Here is a 25,428-nt window from a genome sequence, read left to right as displayed (position 1 = left end):
CCTCCGAGCGCACGAATTTTAATAGTCAGTATCAAGAGAAAACCTTCCTCACTTTTACTGTGAACACTTGACCCAGTTCCCCCACACCTAGAAGTGAAAGGCGGCATAAGACAGCAGCCGAGCTTGGGGTGCTTGAACACATCTATTCGTAGCAGCCTTTGAAACCAAAGGCACAAATGACAGAGCATATAGGCATGTGTGTGTACTGAGCTCACACAGACTAATCAGACTGCAGTCATTCTCCTTCCTAACAGAGCTACATCTCTGCAGCACTTTATGTACTGTCAGTGGACTTTAGATACTTCATATGATGCTCAAGCAATTCTAAAGGGCGGAGGACACTTTAGAACTAAGAAAGTAAGGAGATGAAGGAACTTGCCCAAAACAGAGCAAGCTTGGCGGCAAGTCCAGGCCCCTGCCCTTGGTCAGGGATGCTTCTGAACATCATGCTGCCTTCCAAGGTAAGGAATAAAGGCTGCCAAGGCTGGGGGACGGCATCCTTTTAAAGGCTGACTCCTCCGTGTACTCAGCTTGTACCTAATGCTTATAAAAGGATTATGTTGTACTCAGAAAGAATTCTAGTGTGAACGAGGTCCGTGACAGGTGCTAAAACAGAATTAGACAGCAGTCATCTGTGTGTCCCCCACACCATTCGTTCCCTACTAAGTCAAGACTCCCCGCCCGGCTGGCATGGCTCAGTGGTTGAGCATCAACCTATGAACCAGGCAGGAGGTCAGGGTTCGATTTCTGGGCACATGCTCAGGCTGCGGGCTCGATCCCCAGTGTGGGGTGTGCAGGAGGCAGCCAATCAGTGATTCTCTCTCATCATTGATTTTTCTATCTCCTCTCCTCTTCCTCCCTCTCTGAAATCAATGTGTGTGTGTGTAAAATAAAATAAAAACGTTTTTAAACCTAAACCCAAATCTCTTACCCTTCACAGAAAATTCACACAAAACATGGCGATGGTGGTGGGACTCATTGAATTATCTGATAACTAGGAATACGGGGTTAGATAAAAGGCACTTGGATTTGGCCCTGGTAGTCGATGTTCTCTAGCACTGACCTTGCAAAGTAGAGCACTCACTACTCTTCTCACTCTGCAGTGCACGAAACACTCCTCACAGTCCAACCTCCTCTCCTGTGTCAGGCCCCACCTCTGGGCTCCCTCAGCTCAGAAACTTCCCTGCTGCCCACCCGAGGGGCACTGCCCGCCTTTGGGCCGGACTCTCCCCCTGGCACTGAGGGACCCACCACTGGACTTCATGAAGTAAACATCTGCACTGCCCTCGGGTTGTTCACGTCCCTTTTCTCTCCAGTGGGAGCCTGAGTGGACATTTTTCAAGAAAGAGGATATTTTAGTTGGAAAATGCCTGTTAAGCATTTTATAAGTAATGCTGCCTGGTCAATAATTTAATTTAAACAAAATAAATAGTAGTGTAGAGTTCTTTATTAAGTACTGTAAATCAATATTTCTATGCCAAGAGAGTTGTGCTGGCAGAGAAAAACCTTTGCATTTTACTTTGCATCAACTCTGTCAACAATTATTTATAGTTTTTAATTATTTTTTCAGTAAAGCATGTGAATCTTTAAATTATGCATGAGTGTACTAACAAAAATTTATCCTTTACATACAGTAGTAAATTATTACTGAAAAATGCAGTGTACCAAGTCTGCTATCCATCTATATAGGATTAAGCACTACTAAAGGCACAAGTATAAATAGTTATTCTGGTAACATTAATTTCTTGAAACAGAAAGACTGTGCAGTCTTTAGAAAGTAGAGAATTTTTAAAAGGCCAAATGAATTAGTTAACTGTCAAAATAGACACATCAATATTAATTAAGTCACTGGTCCAAAGAAGGAAAATCGGTTAAAATCAACCAACATTTACTGATCATCTAGTTCCTTCAAAAATGTATCATGTAGCTGAGATACAAGATGAACAAGATGCTGCCTCTGCCTGCAGGTGCTTCCATGATTATTTCATCATAATTTCAGAAAGTAAACGGGCCCTGGCTGGTGCGGCTCAGTTGGTTGGGCATCATCCCATGCATGGAGAGATCACTGGTTCGATTCCTGGTCAGGCACATGGGCACATGCCGAGGTTGCAGGTCCTATCCCTGCCCCTGGTCGGGACCAGGTTGGGGTATGGGGGTGGGGGGCAACCAAGCCATGTGTCCCCTCCTTCCCTCCTACGCTCAATAAAATCAATGGGAAAATATCCTCACTCCTTGGGCAAGGTGGGGGGGGGGGGATTTTATTTTAAGCAAACGTAAAGGGACATGTGATTCTGCAACAAGAAACACAGTGGAGGAATTCTGCTTAACAGAAAGACAGAGAAGGAAGGAGTGAGGGAGGGAGGAAGCAAAAGCTAGAGAAAGACAGTTACTTTTGCAGGGAGAAGGGGGATGCATAGAAATGCAGGAGGGCTTCACAAAGGAGGCTCATTGGACAGCTGCCGAAAGCATAGATAGGCTTCCTTCAGATGAAGGTTGTGGAAGAATGTTCCAGGAAGAGAGAAAACAGAGCAGATTCAAAGGCATTAGTCTTGCAGTAAAGTCAATGGGCTGCCTGTGCATATCCCCGGGGACGTGTACTCATGGGTAAATGTGCAAATTAGTAAGCAAGGACAAAGATTTCACTTTTTGACCAAACTCTAGCCAGGTGCCTCTGAGCCCTCTTCTTCACTTTTGACAAACTCCTGTTTGTAAAAGTTACAAACTGAGCACAAATGATTTTGTCCATCCTCTCCCCCTCACATTAAAAGACTTGAACAGTGCTCGCTAGGCAGCACAGATACTAAAATTGGAACGATACAGAGATTAGCATGGCCCCTGCGCAAGGATGACATGAAATCTGTGAAGCATTCCACATTTGAAAAAGACTTGAACAAACACTAACATAGAGTTTCTAGCAGCCCACGGTCACATCCCTAGGATAACCCCAGACCCAGACCCCTGCAAGTGCCGGTCTGAGAAAGTTCGAGGCTGCCAAGAGCCTTACAATTGTGAGTCCTTTTCTGTCCCTTTGAAATATACCTGTACTTCCAACAACTCGATTGTCTTTCTCAAGAACCGGAAATCCATCCTTTGACATGACCTCAGGAAGGGTGGGGCCTCTGTCCCCCAGTCTCCCAGGAGGATAAACCCTGCCTCTGTAACTGCCAGTTGGCCAACACAGCCGGCCTAGTCACATTTACAGGGACCAACCCTTGGAAATTCTTCACCTCCCTGACCCTATGGGGCTCCCTCTCACCTCCTCCCTATGCCCTCCCTCTCCCTTTAAAACTCCCAGTCACCTGTGTACAAATAAAGTGGAGATCCGGTCACTCGGGACTCTCCTCCCTGATGCAAGAGTAGATTATGAGCTAAAATCTGTCCTGACCACTTTAACCAGTGTCCAGTTTTGTTTAACTTTTCTAGTCATAGAACAGGAAACAATGCCACCCACTGTTCTAAAGCTTTCAGTAGCTCTTATCTCTTTCAAATATGCCTGCTGGTTCCCTGACATGTGAAGGCGGGCCCTGTGCCCAACAGGACACCTGGGAATTCCTAGTCATGGACAGATGCTCCTCCAGGGCCTTTGCCCTCATCCTCTTTATGAAATGCTTCCTTCCACATCACACGGTTTTTCTATATTCTTCCACTCATTTATTCTCTCACTCATTCATACACAAAACACATTAACTTATTAATGACTGTGTGTCGAGGAGTCCCACTCAAATGCCCTGCCTCCACTTCCATCAAACTTCACTAACAGCTCCAGCCATCTAACCACAGGCAGACCTACTGTGTTTGCTCTACCTTCTCCTTTAAGAATATAACCTTTTCCATGTGTTATTCCGGGGACAGACACAACCTACCATCTGGCCCACTGCCTGTTTCTGTACAGCCCACGAGCTAGAAGTGGCTGTTACATTGTTTAATGGCTGAAAAAAAATCACAAGAAGAATAAAATTTTATGACACATAAAATCATAGATTCTAATTTCAGTGTCCATAATTATAGTTTTGGGGAACACAGACATGCTCACTGGTCTGCACAATGTCTGGCTGTTTTCACATCAATGTCAACATCAGAGTCGAGTAGTTGTAACAAAAAGCCTCTGACCCAGGAAGTCCAAAGCATTTACCATTTGGCTCTTTTCAGGAAAAGTGTGCCCACATGTGTGGACCAGGCTGTGCTGCAACCGGGTTCCTCAGCTCTGGGAAGCAGGACTGTTCAGTGCTCACAGGCACCACTTAGCTCAGTCCCGACATCTGAACTGGTGGCTTCTCCTTCCTCTACACTGGTCTGCTCTCTATCATCACAGTAACTAGTCCAGAATCAACATGGCAATTCCCACCAGCCCTTCCACCAGCGCCCTTATCTCTGCATGTGCCTTCTGTACTTATTTGTGAGGACTACATTTCCCAGAATGCAATGGGATGTCACCAGCCTCCTGCCTGCTGATTGGCAGGCTGGTGGTGGGCGTGTCTCCCAGACTTTACATTAGATTTTTCTTCAGTTTGAGATTTCAGTGTTTTAAGTTTTTATTTTATGTCAAGAAACATAATGGGAAATCAAAAGCTCATCTTTCATGACAATGAGAATTCTTTTAAGTCTTTAAAATATTCCAAGAATGGGTCTTTAGCTCCCATGAGGATGTACCGAAGCTGTATTCTTCCAGTATTCCATAAAATGCTTCCTACTTTGGGGTCTTCAATTGTGTCACCACCCTTTCTGGACTGAGTAGCGGCTGATGCATGTTTCACAGAATTGTTTCCATACAACATATGAGTTATAATTTAACAAACAGTTCTATCCTGGCCAATATAATAATCTGTCCAAGGTTGTTAGGCATTTTCTTTGAAATCTTGAGTTTAACCACTTATTCTTCACAGACTGGACATTCATTCATCATTAGGATGTTTCCTTTCTGCCACAGCTGCCACCCACTTTTTTCTCCTCTTGAAGTATCGACAAAGAAATAACTATATTAACTAAAGCACAAGGATTTTGAGAAACAAAAATGGCTACTGATCACGTATGTGTTTTTCTCGATCACACTGGTCTTTATTTTTCGTCCCCACTGCCCCCCAAAAATTCTTAGAAAGTCAGTAAAGTGAACAGAACAAAAACCTTAATACTTGGTCTTCATGTAATTATTATTCAATTAATTTTTAGGGGAAACATATTGAGAAACAAAATCTGTTGTTTAAAATGTTTCGTAAAACAGAGAGTAAAAATGGCGGCGGAAGATGCTGCATGGGCACACTACCAGGACCAAACTGGAATTACAACTAAAATACAGAAAAACTTCCTGAATAATCAACGAAAGATTCCAAGGACGGAAAGTGGAGGCCGCAGAGAGACTGGACAAAGCCCCCAAAAGAGGGGCAAGTTGGGGTCCGTTTCCTGGGGCTGCTGCTCCAATGACTACAGGCTGGGCTACACCAACAGGCCCGGGCTCTCCCAGTTCTGGGGGCCACAATCTGAACTCAGGGTCTCTAGGGCTGTGCTCCCTCGGCGGGCTCTGGGGAGGGCCCTTCCTGCCTCTTCAACTTCTGGGGGCTCCCACGGCATCCCTTCCATTTCAGCCTCCACCTTCACTCGGCCCCCCTCCGCCTGACCACACACTGTGTTCTGCGACCTCCGGGCTCACATGATCACTCCTGCGTGTTCACTGGCCCCACCCCTTGTTCACGTGACTCTCCCATGTTCACGTGGCCACACCCCTTGTTCACGTGGCCCTACCCCCTGTTCATGTGAAGCTTCCATGTTCACATGGCCCCACCCCCTTGTTCACGTGACTCTCCCGTGTTCACGTGGCCACACCCCCTTGTTCATGTGACGCTTCCATGTTCACATGGCCCCACCCCCTTGTTCACGTGACTCTCCCGTGTTCACGTGGCCCCGCCCCCTTCTTTACAATTTATAATAGCGGAATCTCAGAGGATGGGAGGTAATCAACCACAGGCCTTGTGTGCATGTAAGTAGTGGGGCCTTGACTTACGAGTTTAATTCGTTCAGAGGCCGTGCTCCATTTAAAAAGTAAAAATGTTCTGTAAAGTCATTTTTTAGCGAAAGGGGAGAGCGAGAGGGGAAGAAGGCGCGAGAGGGGGAGAGCGTGTTGACTGGGGTGCGCGCGGGCTGGAGGCGCTCCCGGAAAGTGCGCGCTAGCACAGGGGCCTGTCTGAGCGCCCCATCCCCACCCCTGCCCCGCACACAGCCTCCCCATCGTCCTCCGCCCGTTCGCCCCGTGAGGGACAATGGAGCCACCGGGACACACCGCCCCATCCCGCGCAATCCGAGTCCTGGCGCCACCGGCCCTGTCTGGCTCCGGGAGCGCTAGCCGCTCCGGGTCGGCACCCCCGCCGCGCGGGCCACGCGGCGGGGAGAAGGGAAACGCGGGCTAGCGGGTGGGGCGGGGGCTCGGCCTTGTGCGGGTCACACGCTTCCTCGTGGGTCCCCGGCGCTCCGGGAACCTGGAGCCTCAAGAGGGCTCGGCGCCCGGAGGCCTCCGCGTTCCAATCGGTCAAAAGGCCTCGCGCTCCCTTCCTCCTCCCCGCAGGCCCGCGCTGCCGTCGGAAGGGCCCGGGGTGCGAGGAGAGCGGGAGCCGGCGCCGCGCGCGTCCGAGCGTGAGGGAGGCCGACGGGAAGGGGACGGGGACGCCGCCTCACCTGCGAGGTGGAAGGCGTCGAGCACGGCGTCTCCTCGAAGCGCACCCCCCGGAACAGCAGGTGCTGAGCTGGGCTCCCTCAGGCGCTGGGCCGCCCTGTCAGGCTCCCCCCGGCCCCGCCACGACGACGGGACAGCGGGCGCTGAGGGGACTCCCGCCTCCGCCTCCGCGGTGAGTGGCAGGTGCAGCTCCTTGGGACCCTCCTTGGTCCCGCCTCCGCGGTGAGTGGCAGGTGCAGCTCCTTGGGACCCTCCTTGGTCCCGCCTCCGCGGTGAGTGGCAGGTGCAGCTCCTTGGGACCCTCCTTGGTCCCGCCTCCGCGGTGAGTGGCAGGTGCAGCTCCTTGGGACCCTCCTTGGTCCCGCCTCCGCGGTGAGCGGCAGGTGCAGCTCCTTGGGACCCTCCTTGGTCCCGCCTCCGCGGTGAGCGGCAGGTGCAACCCCTTGGGACCCTCCTTGGTCCCGCCTCCGCGGTGAGTGGCAGGTGCAACTCCTTGGGACCCTCTTTGGTCCCGCCTCCGCGGTGAGTGGCAGGTGCAGCTCCTTGGGACCCTCCTTGGTCCCGCCTCCGCGGTGAGTGGCAGGTGCAGCTCCTTGGGACCCTCCTTGGTCCCGCCTCCGCGGTGAGTGGCAGGTGCAGCTCCTTGGGACCCTCCTTGGTCCCGCCTCCGCGGTGAGTGGCAGGTGCAGCTCCTTGGGACCCTCTCTGGTCCCGCCTTCACATTGAGTGGCAGGCGACTCAATTTATAATAGCGGAATTATTATAAATTCCGCTTTTGCGCCAGAGACCCCGCTGCAGGAAGCAAGACTATTTATTTTTTATTTGTTTACACTTGTTAAAAAAATATTTTTTTATTGATTTCAGGGAGGAAGGGAGAGGGAGAGCGAGATAGAAACATCAATGACGAGAGAGAATCATGGATCTGCTGCCTCCTGCACGCCCCCCACTGGGGATTGGAGCCTGCAACCTGGACATGTGCCCTGACCAGGACTGGTTCATAGGTCCACGCTCAACCACTGAGCCACGCCAGGGGACACAAGTCTACTTTTAAAGTGATTCTTCTATCATCCAGCATTTATCTTCTACTGACATTTTTATTATTCAAAAATTCTCCCTTGAATAAGAAGAGCAGTTCATCTGGAATATCACAACTCATATGCATCATTAATATCCTAATGCATTCTTTATGGTGGTGAATAATACCCTGAAATGAGAAGTCACTGAAGATAAAATATTGCTCTATCATGTTCCATTATGGGAGGAAATACTTTTAATTAAAGCAATGCCATCGCAACTGGGGGGAAACGGGGAGAACTTGGGATATTTTTCTACCGCCAGGCTCACCTTCCTGTTTGGAATGCCTGATAAAATCAAGTCTTGTTTTATGCATACGGTCGATATGAACCAGCCTTAGAAATGCAGAATCACTGAAGTGTGGTGAACAAATCTGGAGGACCCTCTTACTTGCTCTGTCCTGTGTCCACAAATAGTTAAGACCAGAAAACTATTTTGGTAGCATTCAGGTCATTAAACAAGAATCCTTTTGTTTTCAATGAATTTTCTTTTTTGCGGGAACACTTTATGACCACTGACAAATGATTTGCCTAAGACTATCACTGGTCCCCTTTCTAACTGAATGTGAACTTGAGTTTGTGTGTGTGCGCGCCAAGTGTCATTCCATATATCTGTATGTTTCAATATAATTTCTATATTATATAATTTCAATATAATATATAATTTCAATATAATATATAATTTCATATATGTGTGTATATATATATATATATATATATATATATAAATATAGAAAGGCTACTGATACAATAATAACCAGCTATTTTGTGGCTTTCTCTCAGAAATCCATCTTTTGCCATAGTTTATCCATGGGCGATTTGGGGGTTCTTATATATATAATCAAATCATCGGCAAGTAGGGATACTTTACCTCATATCCAAACTGTCTCCATGTCTAATTATATCTGTTCTTACCTCCAACAACACTTGCACAGCAGTGGTACCAAACATCCTTCTTCACGTTACACCTAATTCTAACCACCTGTTCCCCGGAAATAGGTGCTGAATTTTGAACTGAATGAGTGTGTGTGTGTGTGTGTGTGTGTGTGTGTAAAATAATGTTAAGATACTATCCATCAATCCCTATTTTATTAATATTTGAAACAAGTAGGTTTTGAATTTTGTCAGGACTTGTCCTTATCCTCAGAGATGTCCAAATGGACATCTACCTATTAGTAGATGCATCATTAATATCCTAATGCATTCTTTATGGTGGTGAAGAAAACTTGTATTCCTGGGGCCTTGCGTATGAGCCACTCTTGGATCCCTGGAATGAACCTCACATGGCCATCGTGCAGGTTTTATGTTTTCATGCCACACTGGTTTCCTTTTTAAATAGTGTATTTCAGATTTCTGTATCAATATTCTTAAGTGCAACTGATCTATGTTTTTGCAAAGTAATTTTTAAGACTTTTTAATCTATGTTATACATACTTGGTGAAATAAAACTTGGAACTTTTCTTCTTTTGCTATGCTTTGAAATAATTTAAGTAGCCTTATTACGTAGGAATTATCTGACCTTGTATTTCTTACCAAAAAAAAATCACTTTACTACTTTATTTTCTGATAATTACTCTATTCAGACTTCCTGCAGTAAACTGATTTTTTCTGAAAAATAATACATTTCATAAAGATTTCAAATCCACTTGCATATAATTGAGCAAAAGGGGTCAATTATACTTGAGCAAATGATTCTCTCTCATCATTGATGCTTCTTTTTTTTTTTTTTTTTTTTTTTTGTTTTGTTTTTTTTTGTTTTTTTTTTTTTTTTTTTTTTTAAATCTTTATTGTTCAGATTATTACATTTGTTCCTCTTTTTTTTCCCCCCCATAACTCCCCTCCTCCCAGTTCCCGCCCCACCCTCCGCCCTCACTCCCCACCCACTGTCCTCATCTATAGGTGCACGATTTTTGTCCAGTCTCTTCCCGCCTCTCCCACACCCCTTTCCCCCCCCAGGAATAGTCAGTCCATTCCCTTTCTATGTCCCTGATTCTATTATAATCACCAGTTCATTCTGTTCTTCAGATTATTTATTCACTTGATTATTAGATTCACTTGTTGATAGATGCATATTTGTTGTTCATAAATTGTATCTTTACCTTTTTCTTCCTCTTCCTCTTCTTAAAGGATACCTTTCAGCATTTCATATAATCCTGGTTTGGTGGTGATGAACTCCTTTAGCTTTTCCTTATCTGTGAAGCTCTTTATCTGACCTTCAGTTCTGAATGATAGCTTTGCTGGATAAAGTAATCTTGGTTGTAGGTTCTTGGTATTCATCACTTTGAATATTTCTTGCCACTCCCTTCTGGCCTGCAAAGTTTCTGTTGAGAAATCAGCTGACAGTCGTATGGGTATTCCCTTGTAGGTAACTGAGTTTCTTTCTCTTGCTGTTTTTAAGATTCTCTCTTTATCTTTTGCTCTTGGCATTTTAATTATGATGTGTCTTGGTGTGGTCCTCTTTGGATTCCTTTCGTTTGGGGTTCTCCGCGCTTCTTGGACCTGTAAGTCCATTTCTTTCACCAGGTGGGGGAAGTTTTCTGTCATTATTTCTTCAAATAGGTTTTCAATATCTTGCTCTCTCTCATCTTCTGGCACCCCTATAATTCTGATGTTGGTACCCTTGAAGCTGTCCCAGAGGCTCCTTACACTATCCTTGCATTTTTGGATTATTTTTTCATTTTGCTTTTCCGGTTGGGTGTTTTTTGCTTCCTCGCATTTCAAATCATTGACTTGATTCTTGCGCTCCTCTGGTCTGCTGTCGGGAGTCTGTATAATATTCGTTATTTCAGTCCGTGTATGCTTAATTTCTAGTTGGTTCCCCAATATAAGATCGAGGGTCTCATTAGTTTTCTTGTAGATCTCATTAAGTTTATCAGCTGCTTCTAAACAGTTCTTGAGAGACCTTAAAAGTGTGGTTCTGAACTCTATATCTTCCATTGACAATTTTGTCCTGTTTCTTTGTCTCCGCATTTTGTTATGCTTCCTTGGTGCACCCCCTAGTGGTCTTTGTTCGAAGTTTTATAGTTAAATCTTGATTGTTGTAGCTAATTCCAGGGAGGGTTTGACCTCCAGGCCAAGTGGCTATGAGAATCAGCTGTGTCAGCAGTGAGAGAACTTCTGTCCTCTAGGGAGGTGCTAATCTAGCCTTTGCCTGAGGCTATCCGGCAAATGCCTGTGTGCAGGGCTTGGGCGGGGCGGGTCGCACAGGATCAACAGGGTGGGCCGGAGAGAGCAGTTATGGCGGCTCTCAGTCCTGTCCCCAGGGGCTCCGCCTCTCTGAGTCCCAGCACCCGCTGCAAAGCTCGGAGAGAAAGCTGCACTCGCTCTGACCGAAGCCAGACAGTCCCGCTTCTCCCGTTTGAGTCTGGGTCCCTAAAGACTCGCCCGGATCTGGAGCTCAGAGTCTGCGACTCCCTCCCGATTGAAAACGCCAACCGCGCCCTCCGCCGCCAGCCCGCTCCGCGCACTCTGCACCTCAGAATTTGACTTCAGCACTGCGCCTCCTCTGAGTGTCCGTATGCGTTTCTCTTTCCTCCTAGTTGTAGGACTTCCACTCAGCCAGCGTTCCTGTGGTTCTGGGTGATGTCCCTTCCGTTTTTTGGTTTCACTTTTGAAGTAGTTGTTCAAGGCAGCAAACTCCGGCGTTAACCTATGCCGCCATCTTGGTTCTCTCTCCCTCTCTCATCATTGATGCTTCTATCTCTCTCTTCCTCCCTTATAATTTCATTTCCTCTATTTTGATCATTATCCCTTCCCTGCACTTATTTAAATTCAAATATTTAAATATCTGTGCTTTCTCCTTTTTTCTTGACTAATGTTTGATTATTGATGTTTTCAAAGAACAAATTTATTAATTAACTCATCAGTTTCCTTTTTATCTTTATTAATTCCATCCTGTTGCTTTCTTTTGTTTACTTTGTTGTTCTTTTTCTAGTTTTTTAATTTGGTTGTTTAATTTCTTTTAAAAATTTTATTAATATATCTATTTAATGATAAATATTTTTTCTGAAAACTTCCTTAGTCACATCCCACATAATCTAAAAGATCATGTATTCATGTATAGTATGTCCAAGAAATTCTTCAATTTTGTTTGCTATTTCCCATTTGACCCAAAATTTATTCCATAGTATGCTTTTTAATTTTCAGGTAGAAGGAACTTTTGTGTCTTTTTAGCTTTTTTAAAAATTAATTTCTAGGTTTATTCCATTATAGTCAGGTTTGTATTTCTACTACTCTTTGGAATTTACTGAGATTTTCTCTGTGGCTTAAAATATGGTCGAATATGGTCCACATTATTTAATGTTGTGTATGAAGCCTTGAAAATGTATACCTTCTTTCGGATTTAAACAGAGGTCAACCTCATTGACCTTTTATATTAAGTAGTTTTCACTTATTTTTTCCAGTTAGTAAGTAACAGAAACAAAAATAAAAAGCCATCCATATAAAGGGTATACAGTAAACACCTAAGGACAAATGATGAATAACTAGCTGGAACCATCCGATTTCATGTTTACATTTCCTGCAGGAAAATCTACGCTAGCATCATGAACCCATGCTCTTTGGGGCCAAGATCAGCCGGAATAAATATCCTAGGAGCGTGAGCCAGTCTTCTGAAGAAGTCCTGCTTTTGATTAAAAGATTCTCTAGCTCATGATATTTCTGGGACCATTTCCAGGAGCCCATACATAATTCACAGTGGCTGACTACTCACCGCCAACAATACTTGTTCTCCCAACCTTTGTAACGAATGCAGGGGAGGCCAAAATGAGGGGGGAAAGGGCCATCTCGGATTTCCTCCCAACGAAAGCCAAGTCCAGCTATATCTCCATGAAACAAATCTGTACCCAGGCTTACGTGTTTTATGTCATGTTGAACATCAAAACCATCTCAGGGGCTGCCCAGTTCCAGCCAGTACAAAATATCAGAAACCATAAGGACAGAGCACATTCCTACCTAGGGGCCCGAGAATCACCTGGCTCTTCCTCTTTCCGGAACGTTCCAGGAGTTAGTAGTGCTCACTGCTGTGTCATCCCCCTCTGCTCCAGGGTCTCCCCGGCAGGAAGGCCTTCCTGCCCCTCTCTGTGTCGGGGAGCCCCCCACCCCATCACGCGCTGCCCCATCTCCCTGCTTTGCCTGTTGCCCTTAGTTCTGAAATCACATCACGCATTTGCTGACTCGTCCGCTGGAAAATAAACATCACGGGAAGGACTTTTCCATTTTCATGCACAATCATCTCTGAGCTATCCGTAAGGAGTAGGGGCTCAGTTAAGAACCTGCCCAATGAGTAGTGACACTGGCCATGCCCAATTCATGCCCAATCCACAGAACACAGTAGAGTGCCCATAAATGACCTCCATGCCCATAAACGACCTCCATTCCCATAAGTGACCTCCATGCCCATAAACGACCTCCATGCCCATAAACGACCTCCATGCCCATAAACGACCTCCATGCCCACAAATGACCTCCATGTCTATGACCTCCAAGCCCATAAATGACCTCCATGTCTATGACCTCCATGCCCATAAATGACCTCCATGCCCATAAACGACCTCCATGCCCATAAACGACCTCCATGCCCATAAGTGACCTCCATGCCCATAAATGACCTCCATGCCCATAAGTGACCTCCATGCCCATAAACGACCTCCATGCCCACAAATGACCTCCATGTCTATGACCTCCAAGCCCATAAATGACCTCCATGTCTATGACCTCCATGCCCATAAAGGACCTCCATGCCCATAAACGACCTCCATGCCCATAAGTGACCTCCATGCCCATAAATGACCTCCATGCCCATAAACGACCTCCATGCCCACAAATGACCTCCAAGCCCATAAATGACCTCCATGCCCATAAATGACCTCCATGCCCATAAATGACCTCCAAGCCCATAAATGACCTCCATGCCCATAAGTGACCTCCATGCCCATAAATGACCCCATGCCCACGAATGACCTCCATGGCCATAAATGACCTCCATGCCCATAAGTGACTTCCATGCCCATAAATCACCTCCATGCCCAGAAATGACCTCCATGCCCAGATATGACCTCCATGCCCATATATGACCTCCATGCCCATATATGACCTCCATGCCCAGAAATGACCTCCATGCCCAGATATGACCTCCATGCCCATAAATCACCTCCACGCCCAGATATGACCTCCACGCCCATAAATCACCTCCACGCCCAGAAATGATCTCCATGCCCAGATATGACCTCCATGCCCATAAATGACCTCTATGCCCAGAAATGACCTCCATGCCCATAAGTGACCTCCATGCCCAGATATGACCTCCATGCCCATAAATCACCTCCATGCCCAGAAATGACCTCCATGCCCAGAAATGACCTCCAGCAAACCCGGCCTCCCAGTGGCCTCCCAGCGTGGCCGCACCTTGGAATTGGAGGTGGACTCCAGGAAACAGAGCCTGTTGCCAAATCCTTCCGCCGCCAGGCACAGTTTCTGCTGCTCCTTGTGTGCGGCCGCCGTGCACTGCAGCACCACCTCGTCGTCCTGCGGGACAGAGGGACAGAGGGACAGTGAGACATGGGACAGTCTGAACCAGAGCTACAAGCATACACCTCAGTGCACTGCAAACACCAGGGTAACGTAACAACTGCCAGAAAACCCACTGAATCCATTCTTGGGGGGGCTGGGGGGGGGCGGAAATGGGGGCCGGACTGGCGGGGCTCAGCGCTTGAGCAACGACCTGTGAACCAGGAGGTCAGGGTTTGATTCCCAGGTTGCAGGCTCGATCCCCAGTGTGGGGCGTGCAGGAGGCAGCCAATCCATGATTCTCTCTCGTCATTGATGTTTCTCTTTCCCTCTCCCTTCCTCTCTGAAATCAATAAAAATGTATTTTTAAAATGCCCGCGTATCTTTACAACCCTTTAGAAGAGGCATCTACTATTGGGGGGAGGGAGGGCCGCACTCCAGGCAATTCCGCGCTGAGTAAATAAGACGCGATTTCAGGTGCCAAGCCGGCTACAGTAGGGACACGTGGAGAACAGCCATCAAACAACATCGACAGCTCCTTTCAAACACGCATTCATCACTGAACACATGATTACGGAGGGCATAACCCGTGCGAGGAACTCTTAAACCTCCTCAGCACCCGAGATACATGACTGAGTACGTCCCAGGTCCTGAACTCATGACTAGGCTCACATTCTGGCAGACGGTAGACAAGAAACAAACACACACTAAATCAGTAAAGTATCTTAGAAGTGAAGCTTCCGGGAAAACATGGGGGTGGTCGGAGGCGGCTCAGGAGAGCTGCTGGGGTACCGTACGGAGCCACTGGGGCCTGTACGAACGCAGCCCACAGCAGGGTGGATGGGCCTGGAGAGCATTACGCTCAGTGAAATAAGCCAGTGGAAGAAAGACAAATATCATGATCTCACTTATTTGTGGCATCTGATGAGCAGAATGAATGGACCAACAAAATAAGACGCGAAGCAGGGAGGCGTGGAACAGACTGAATGCCTCGATGCGGGGTTGGGGGGATGAGAAGAGATAAACCAAAGAACTTATATGCTTATGGGCACAGCCCATGGGTACAGGCAATAGGATGATGAAGACTGGGGGGGTGGGGGGGCGCTTAGAGGATGGAGGTAAACGGGGGGAAGAGGGGAGATATCTGTAATATTAACAATAAAAAGTTTATTTAAAAAATAAAAATAAATGAAAGAATATGGCTGGTTAAAACCAAACAAACAGGAGACCTTCTGGGTTGACTGCTTTGTTCAGGGGACACGATGCTGACTCGGACGGGGTGGCGGCCGTGGACGTGAAGAGAAGTGATCAGATTCTGGGTCTATTTCGAGTTCCCTGGAGGCCTCCTGTGCTCCAGGAACTGTGTTAAGGGGTCAGACGTTTATCTGATGGATTCCATCATCACAGCTAACTTTTGGGGCATATGGCCACATAAAATGTTATCTATATGATATGTTTTCTTGTAGCGAGTATATAGTCATCAGAGCGAAGGAGTTGAGAGAATTTATTTTGAAGAAGAAGAAGGAAGAAGAAGAAGAAGAAGACGAAGAAGAAGAAGCCCTGCTCTAGCCGGGTTGACTCAGTGGAAAGAGCATCGGCCTGCGGACCGAAGGGTCCTGGGTTCGATTCCAGACAAGGGCACATATCTCAGTTGCAGGCTCCTCCCCAGGCCGGGCCCTGGTCAGTGTGCATGCAGGAGGCAACCAATCGATGTGTTTCTCTCACACCGATGTTTCCGTCTTTCCCTCTCTCTTCCGCTCTCTCTAAAAGATCAATGGAAAAATATCCTCGGGTGAGGATTAACAACAACACAACAAAAAGGCCCTATTTTTACTCTTTTCTTAAAATATATATATTTTTTTATTTCAGAAAGAGGAAGGCAGAGGGAGAGAGATATAGAAACATCCATGATGAGAGAGAATCATTGAGCGGCTGCCTCCTGCACGCTCCCTCCTGGGGATCGAGCCCACAACCAGAGCATGTGCCCTGACTGGGAATCGAACCCTCCTGGTGCATAGGTCGAGGCTCAACCACTGAGCCACACTAGTCCGGCTTACTCTTGCATGAAGTCTATATTTATTCATTAAAAAAAAAAAAAAAAAACAGGCAGTTCTCAATTTGCACATTAATACAGGGCCATAAAAATGACTGTACACGCCAAGCTGAGAACATGTTACATGCCCAGGGGTACATACATGTGATTGGCATTTGGCATGCTCTTAAACATGGGCACACGTTATGTCATCAACACCCGTGAGGTATGGTGAGAGGTGCTGTATCTAATGTCAGAGGGGCAAAAGGCGATACGTTTTTAATTATGCATCTGATGCCTGGTAAGCACGTGGTCTGGCCGGTTTGGAGCGCATCCCATAATCCTGGGCATCTCGGAAGCGGCTGCCTCTAAGAGAGTGCTGTGGGCAGTGACCGCGGGCACCGAGGAGACGCACGCCTCCTTCGCCGTTAACTGCAGACATCAGATGAAAGCTTTTACTTGTACATCACTGATGTTAAGTGTGAAACCAACTGGGATTTGCACCCTTAAATAGAGTTAATGCCTAGATTTTGCTTAAGAAAAAAAAAAAAAACAGAGAGAGAAGTACAAGCTATAAACTGTGAATGCAGCCTAGTGCCAATTCCATAAAAATATAATTTGTAGGGAAATTAAAATATCTCTGAAAATGTACATTGCTTAATTCTCTTTTAAAAAAATTACTAGCCAAAACCGGTTTGGCTCAGTGGATAGAGCGTCGGCCTGCGGACTGAAAGGTCCCAGGTTCGATTCCGGTCAAGGGCATGTACCTGGGTTGCGGGCACATCCCCAGTAGGAGGTGTGCAGGAGGCAGCTGATCGATGTTTCTCTCTCATCGATGTTTCTAACTCTCTATCTCTCTCCCTTCCTCTCTGTAAAAAATCAATAAAAAATATATTTAAAAAAAATTACTAAAATTTCCCTGGCCGGGTTGTTTAGAGCATCGTCACCATATACCAAGGCTGCGGGTTGGGTCTCTGAATCAACCAATGAATAAATAAGTGGACTGGCTGGTGTGGCTCAGTGGTTCAGCATAAACCTATGAACCAGGAGGTCATGGTTTGATTCCTAATCAGGGCACATGCCCGGGTTGCAGGCTCAGTCCCCTGTAGGGGTTGTGCAGGAGGCAGCTAATCCATGATTCTCTCTCATCATTGATGTTTCTATATTTCTCTCCCTCGCCCTTCCTCTCTGAAATCAATAAATAAGTGGAACAACAAATCGATGTTTCTCTTTCTCTCTCTTCTCTCTCTCCCTCAAATGAGAGAGAGAGAGGAGAGAGAGAGAGAGAGAGAGAGAGAGAGAGAGAGAGAGACTTAACAGTTGTTTAGCCGGCTGAGCTTTTGAACATGGTGGGAGAACCACAGGCAGTTACTATCGGCTGAATCATTCTATTTCCTAAGACATTTCAACATGTTCCCCTGACCTGGCCCATCAGGAAATTGTCCAAATACATTCCAAAGCTGTCCATTTGCTAGAGATTACTTACAAATACCTATACGAACCCTGCAATCTTTTCGAGTCGGTAGCCATGAGAAAGAAGACCCACTAGCACTGTGAATTCTCTCTCGTCCCGAGACACGCCTGCCTCCAGCCCCACCACCAGCACCAGGCGACACCCAAGCAGGACATGCCCAGCTTGGCACCCGCAAAGCTCTCACTTTAATTGCTTCCAAAAGGTCCCCGGCAGAAAATGAAATTATGCAAAACTCACCTAAAACCAAATGAAAACACTGTGTGCTCTCGAGTTACGTCAAGCAGTCAGTAATTAAATATCTGCAAAACAGCGGTGGGTGGTGGCCACGTGCCCAGTTATGAACGCGGGTGTGGGAGGGGAACCTGGCTCCATCCATCGCCCAGCCTCCTTCCCAGGATTACCCTGCGGTTCTCTCCCATCCGAAGAAAAGAAAATAACCAAGCTCTTTCTTTCTTTTTTAGATATCTTTTTATTGATTTCAGAGAGGAAGAGAGAGAGAGAAAGAAAGAAAGAGAGAGATCAACGATGAGAGAGAATCACTGATGCCTCCTGCACGCCCCACACTAGGGATCAAGCCCACAACCCGGGACATGTGCCCTGACCAGGAATCAAACCGTGACCTCCTGGTTTATAAGTCGACACTCAACCACTGAGCCAGGCCGGCCGGGCACCAAGAACTTTCTTTCAACCTTGCTTCCCCCTCAAGCTTCCACCGCCTCCCTCTTGGCTCCTCCTCACAGGTGGGGTGAGGTCCCCCTCCGACCCTCCTCTGCTTCCTGCCGCCCTCCCACCTCCTGTGTGCCCTGCAGGCTGGCGTCTGCCTCCCCCTCCTCTGGGGACCTTGTCGATGTCTCTCAGGCACCGTCCTCTCTGGCAGCAAAGCGCTCCTCCTGTCCAGTATCCTAGACCACCATCTACATTTCCAGCCTGGCTGGTGTCCCTCAGTGGTTGAACGTCAATCTATGAACCAGGAGGTCACGGTTTGATTCCCAGTCGACCCCCAGTGGGGGGCGTGCAGGAGGCAGCCAATCAATGATTCTCTCTCATCACTGATGTTTCTCTCTCCCTTTCCCTTCCTCTCTGAAATCAATAAACATATTTTTTTAAAAAAAACATATTAAAAAATTTTTCCGGGCCCTGCTAGCACACCAGTGGCATCCAAGTCTGTCTCGTTAGGCCCATCCTCTCTCCAAAATGCTATGCCGTTTCCAGCTCCTGCCTGCGTGAGCTCCCTAGGGCTGCCTAACAACACCCCACAGGCCAGGGGCTCCGACACCAGAGAAGGGCAGTCGTGTGGCTCTGGAGCCGGATTTGAGATCGAGGTGTCCGCAGGGTCAGTGGCTTCTGAGGCTGTGGAGGCAGCCGGCTCCAGCCTCCCGCCTGGATCCAGGGCCTTTAGTGCCACAAGGCAGCCCGCACACGGTTCTCTGGGGTCTTCCCATCCATCATCCTCCCTCTGGGCTTGTCTGAATCCAAATTTCCCCTCTTTATCAGGACGCCAGTCCGACTGGATGGGGGCCCACCCAGGAAGCTTATTTGAACTTGATCGCCTCTAGCAAGACCTCGCTCCAACAAGATCCCATTCTGGGGTACTGAGGGTCCAGCATATCATCATGGGGGATGCTGGGGGGGACACAAGTCAGTCCCTGACATACTCCAAACCAGCACCTCCTTCCCCCAGAGCCTCCGTTTGGGCACGTTTCTTTGCGTCTCCTAAGCTCATCTTGGTCCTTATCTTCTCCTTAGGTCTGATCAGGTGCCGATGGCACACACCCCCGTCGGGCTCTCTTGCACCGCCCCTCCTCACGGCCACAAAGCTTGGGAGCTTCCCACCAGGTCCGCAGTCACCGTCTGCTAGCCCGCCTCCGAGCTCCAGGCTCTTCTGTCCCTTTATTCCCATTTATCTTGTAAACTGCTGCCACACTCATCTTCCTCACAGACAGCGCTGACCCATTTCCCTCCCTGGAGTGGGGGCCAAAGAGAAAATAACCTCGAAGGCCTTCTTACCTTATAAACCCTGGTCCCTGTGGCCTCAAGGCTCCCCGTGCCCCCGGGGTCACCACAGCCCACCCCCCACATCGTCTCTTTCCAGATACAGTCCCATCCCTCTCCCGAGGTCAGTCCTGCCAAGAAGAGACAGTCCTCACTGAGAGGCACTTCAGGAAGAGTCCAGGAGAGGCAGGGAGGGCCCCGGGTCCAACGGAGAGGGACACACACCCAGCGGCCAGCAGGGGGCACTGTGGCCAGCCTTCTCTCTGAGGTGACGGGAGGACAGTGACCCCAGGGCCCAGCGGAAGAGCACTGCCCTGGACACAGAACAGGCGAGAAGAGTAGGCAATGCATCAGGGATGGAACGTGAAGGTGCAGTCCGGCCGGTGTGGCTCAGGGGTTGAGCATCGACCTAGGAACCAGGAGGTCACCGTTGGATTCCCGGTGGGGCACATGCCCGGGTTTCAGGCTCGATCCCCAGTGTGGGGCGTGCAGGAGGCAGCCGATCCATGATTCTCTCTCATCATGGATGTTTCTGCATCTCTCTCCCTCTCCCCTCCTCTCTGCTATATGTATATATACACATATATATATATGTTTTTAAACAATGTTCTAATAAGAATATATGAAACCTGTTCACAATTACTTTCTCATAATGATTTGATTTTCTTTTTTGTAAGACAAGAGCTTCATTATAACCTATACCTATTTTAACTAACGTACAGATTGTTGATACGCCCTGGCGATCTGCTTTTAAAAAAAAAAAAAAAAGGGAAAAGGAAAGAAATAACTCACATGGATAAGATTGCACTAAACGCCCCAGAAAAAGAATGTACTATAAGAATTACATTCTCTCCCTTACTAGCTCCATTAGCATTTCTGAGTCGTGAACATTCTTTGGGTAAGAGATGAAGGTGGGAGGGAGCCGGGCCAGGCAGAGGAGTGGGTAAGGAATTGGAGAATTCCCATATGAACAGTATAAAACGTAGAGAAAAGGCATGTTTCCTTTTCGATGCTCCTGCTACACCAAAAAAAAAAAATCCCCCGGCTCCCCTGGGCTCCCTCCTTCAAGGTCATTTATCATCAGCACAACAGCCCACGGTGCTTTATCAAAAGAACAGCCCCAGCCTGGGACTGCCAGACCTCCGCCGGCCACCCACTTATCAGAGGTGTCGCTGGGCTGACAGACAGCTGTCTGGGGACACAGCCTTCGCATGACTTTATATGTGCAGGACCCCGGCGGCGAGCGGGCGACCTCGCGGCCCATTAAGTATTCTGATAACACCGCCTCCCCGAGCTCGGCCTCCATGCTAAGCCTGCGGGAAGCCCTGAAGTGCGTGAAGCCTTCCCAGATAGTCTAGCTCGTTTTAACCCTGTGCGTCCTGGGGAAAGGAATTTTAAAATGACACAGAATTGTTAAATTCAGGTGTTTCGCCACCTGAACAAAAGATCTCGTGGTTTTGGGAAACATCTGCCCATGTGTCCTTTTAATATTTTTTAAAACCTTATAGACAGTTTTCCACTAAATCAAATAAACTGTATGAGTGAGTAGGTTTAAAATACTTTCCATAAGCAAGGTTTTAGGGAACAGAGTCTCCCCAGCAGGGTCATTTCATATATGGGGCCAGCAGCACATGGAACATGCATGACAGCATATGGAATGCGCATGACAGGCACATGGAATGTGCATACGGCAGCCATGAGGTCGAGTCGTTCGCCCTCCGGTGTGTCCCTGCATTCCATCCTTCCCCAAACCCCCTTAACTCAAAAAGGAGCACCCCCAAAAAATCAGAGGAGGAACACACAGTCACGCACACGGTTCTTGGACAAATGGACTGTTTTCGGTTGCTGAGCTCCCAAATCCATCAAAACTATTTTCCCACCTAAAAGTTGCCATGTGGTTAATGTTTCCAAATGTAAAATGCGTCTGTAACTGCCTGTGATGGTGGCGGTGACTGTAACCGGGAGTTGGCATCTTTGTCCCCTGTTGAGGGAAGAGGTGATCCTGGAAGGGGGGTGGGGGGAACCCCGTCGGGAAACGTCCTTCGTTAGGAGGGTGGGAGGATGGAGCGGAGGGGGGCACAGGCTGCTCCCATCTAACTGGGTTATTCTCCGCACGGAGAGGCAGGCTCTGGTCCCCGTGGAGGCGGGCAGCGCCTTCGCCCGCCCGGGGAGGATCCGCAGCGAGCGCGGAGCGGCGAGGACGGAGCGGTGCCGAGAAGGAAACACGGTCCTAGCGCGGGGCCGGCCTCCCCCGGCGGCCGCGGCGTGGAAATTCCAGGCAGCCACCTGCCCTGGCGCGCACACACGCGCACTCACACGCACCCTCTACGCTGCGCCCGGCATCGCCAAGCAGCGTTCAGGGAACAACACGTCCGCGATGCCCCCGCCTCCGCGCGCCACTGGCTTCCCGGCCCTTCCACGTCCCGCAGGCGGTACCAGCCCCGCGTTCACAGCCCCGCGGCCCAGGCGGGGAGCGCCTTGGCCCCGCAGCGACCCGGTCCTCTTTTAGCCCCGGGACTGGGGGGAACCTCGTCCTGCACCCCCCTCCCGGCGGGGGCCGCAGCGCGCGCTGCGCCAAGAGGGCGAATTCTGGGTACGAGCGAGCGGGCGCGGGGCCAGCCCGAAAGCCGAGCCCCAGCCCCGCGCCCGCCGGCTGGCCCGTCCTCCGGCTGCCCGTTGGGTCCCAGTGCGCGGGCTGGTGCACCCAGACCGGCCTCCTGCTCCGCGATGCTGTCCTCGGTGCCAGGGACCGGCCCGTGCGCCCCCGCCCGCCTCGCTCCGTGCCCCGCGGTCCGCACTCGCGGACACGCATCTTGTCTCCCCCGCCCCGCACGCACGCCGGCACCGCTGGGGACCCCCCGCCCCGGCCCGCGCCCCCGCCCGGCTCCCCACCCCGTGCCCTTCCCGAGGGATCCGCGGGCGCTTACGGTCCGCAGGAACTGGATCTCGTCCTCGCCCTCGCCCGTATCGGCCATGGCTCCCTCCTGCCGGCCCCGCGCCCCTCGCGCTGCCCCCGCCGCTGCTCCTGCTGCCGCTGCGGCCGCCGCTGCCCAGAGCCGGGCGGAGGGGCCGGGCGCCGGGGGCCAGGCGCAGGCGGCCCTGCTGCACCGCGGAGGCGGAGGCGGAGGCGGCGGCGGCGGCGGCGGGCGGGGCCTCCCTGCGCTGCGCGGCGGGGACGCGGGGATCCGCACCGGCGCGCCCGCAGCGGCGAATGCTTGGCCGGCGCTTCAGCCCCAGGGTGCGCCTGGCCAGAGGCGGGCTGGCGCGCGGGGGCGGAGCGGGAGCCGCGGGAGGGCCGGCCCCTCGAGACTGGGGATCCGCAGCCGCTCCCCGCCGGAGCCCAGGCCAGCGCCGCGTACTGGCCGCGCCGGGTATCGGGCTGGGGCGCACGGGCCTGCGCGCGCCGCTCCAGCTGCGCCCGTGGGGCCCTGGCCACTCACCCGTCCCTGGGCCCTCAAGCCCGGGGTCGGGTCCCAGCTGGGGACCTGCCACCGCGCCGCAGGATGCAGGCGACAATCCTACCATCCAGGCTAAGGTTGCCCGCCAGTCTTGACACTTGCATTGCCTCTGCGCCCCATCCACGCGGGAATTCCTCCGCGTCTAGGGTCGGGGTCGCATGTGCTTTCACAGCTTAACGGTCCCATGTGCATGGGGCCAGACCTCCAACAAATCGCTCAGCAAATCCCTGGTGACAGCGGACGTGCAAAGCTAATTCAACAAGCGATTGACATGAGGGGTGGGTATTATACCTGTCCCCGGGGTCACTGACCTGCTCTAAACTCAGACATTGGGACCCATGGGCGTCGCCGTAAATAAAGTCAGTGATTTCTGAAGAAAGTGGAGCCTTCCACCACAATTTCAACATGGAGCTCTCGGGCCTGCAAGCCAGGGCCCCCAAAGTGCCAGGTTTCAGAGAAGAAGGGAGAGAGAGAGAGAGGGAGAAAGAGAAACATTGATGATGAGAGAGAATCATTGATCAGCTGCTTCCTGCACGTCCCCCACTGGGGATCAAGCTGCAACCTGGGCATGAGACCTGACCGGGAATGGAACCGTGACCCCCTGGTTCATAGGTCCACGCTCAGCCACTGCACCATGCTGGCGGGACCCAAAATGCCATTAACAAAGGGCTGTGACCAGGACCAGGCAGTCTGAGACAGTTTGGACAAGAAAGCATGTATTTCTTGTTCCTAATCTGCAACTGTTTCATTGAAGATACTTAAAACTAAACATCCACCAAGCAAAGATGCCAACGACCATCGTACCAAGATGCAGGCGCTGGCAAATGAAGGCGCCACACCCGCTCACCTACATTGCACATTTGGCAGCATCTCATCGGTGATTAAAATCTACCAGCACGTTCCAGGCTGCAAACTTTCCTAACCAGAGTTATATCTATTCTTTAATTCTCTCAACATAAGTGATATAATGCTAAATGGCCTGGGTCTTCAAGGATTATCATATCATTCCCCCATATACAGTCTCCGACAGCAAAATAGAGCAAGGGCAGTTTATAAAAGATACCATTGGTGTGTACCTTAAGACACAGAAATACTACACTATGAGGTTTAGAGATCGCTCGTCTGTACTGAAAGTTAAAAACATGTTTGAGAATGATACATAACATTTATTTTTAAAAGTGTTGGCCTCGCCCTGGGCCCTGGCTGGGTGGCTCCGTTGGTTGAAGCATTGTCCCGTACACCAAAAGGTTCAATTCGTGGTCAGGGCACATGCCTAGATTGCAGGTTCGATCCCCAGTTGGGTGTAGTCGGGTGTGTATGGGAAGCAACCAATGGATATTTCTCACATGGATGTCTCTCTCTCTCTCCTTTCCTCTCTCTCTAAATTCAATAAACGCATATCCTCGGGTGAGGTTTTGTGTTTTTTTTAAAGCGTTCCCGAATTCAAGGCGTTTCCTGCACGTGACGTGGTTGTGACAAGGCAGTTTTATTGACGTGCAGCAAGAGAAGGGGACGGGATTGCTCTGGACGCTCTGCCCCTGGGAAGGAAGGAGGCCCCACGCTCACTGCTGACACACACAGCGGAGTCTCACCCTCACTCCCGAGCCCCTCCTGTGGGGTCTGCATCTCTTTCCCGTGGAGCTGTCTGCCGGGAAGGGGACTGCTTCCAGGCTGGGCTGATTTTCACACGTTAGTGTTTAAGTTAAAACAGTAGTAATGTGCACCGACATTTTGCTCCTAGAGCACGTGGGGCAATATTTTTATGGTTCCTCTGGCAACCGCCGAGGCAGGAGCACAGGAGCAGAGGGGTCAGGGCAGTCTCGGGGGGGGGGGGTGGTGGTGGTGGTAATAAGGAGCATGGGGGTTCACTCGCTGCGCTGGCTGGGGCCTAAGGGGTTAGGGGCAGGGGCAGGAAGGCAGCTACTGCCCTGAACTGCCGGATCCCTGACCTGAGTCATCCCCTGTGACTGGAGAATGTGGGCAGATATTTTCTCAAGAAACTAGGGATACACTAAGGGGTGCAGGAATTAAGAACTGGTTCTAAAAAAGAAATGTTTACAGAGGGCGAGACGTCAGCATGTGAGCACTATTTGCAGACGGGACCGGTGCTGCCAAGTTCCCGGCCTCTCTCGGGCCATGAGGCCTGGCTTTGCCCGGAGCACGGATTCTGGGACCAAGTCTGCCCTGGGCCCCACCGTCTCTTCCCTCTGCTTATGAACGTGGCTCTACCA

At 49.7% G+C, this 25,428-nt stretch overlaps 1 protein-coding gene and 1 non-coding gene across 7 annotated transcripts in view; one reads left to right on the top strand and one right to left on the bottom strand.

Moving 5' to 3' along the window:
- RYR2 (ryanodine receptor 2) overlaps positions 1 to 22,821 on the bottom strand; it is a 195,497-nt gene extending 172,676 nt beyond the window's left edge. For 5 of the 6 annotated variants that reach the window (XM_036354792.1, XM_036354793.1, XM_036354794.1 and 2 more), the window contains exons 1-2: positions 22,667 to 22,820; positions 14,140 to 14,259 (exon numbers count right to left, since the gene is read on the bottom strand). In XM_036354792.1, the coding sequence (XP_036210685.1) occupies positions 14,140 to 14,259; positions 22,667 to 22,714 (168 nt within the window). In that variant the 5' untranslated portion in view covers positions 22,715 to 22,820. Of the gene's footprint in view, positions 1 to 14,139; positions 14,260 to 22,666 lie in introns of all 6 variants that reach the window. The other variant, XM_036354797.1, reaches the window with a different exon arrangement.
- On the top strand, positions 2,778 to 2,879 carry LOC118678987. Its single transcript, XR_004975083.1, has one exon. It is a non-coding gene; the product is annotated as a U6 spliceosomal RNA (small nuclear RNA).
- Positions 22,822 to 25,428: the final 2,607 nt, after the last annotated feature.

The sequence above is a fragment of the Myotis myotis genome, unplaced genomic scaffold (genome assembly GCF_014108235.1).
Source record: "Myotis myotis isolate mMyoMyo1 unplaced genomic scaffold, mMyoMyo1.p scaffold_m19_p_21, whole genome shotgun sequence".
NCBI classification, from domain to species: Eukaryota; Metazoa; Chordata; class Mammalia; order Chiroptera; family Vespertilionidae; genus Myotis; species Myotis myotis.
This window is presented reverse-complemented; position numbering and strand designations above follow the sequence as displayed.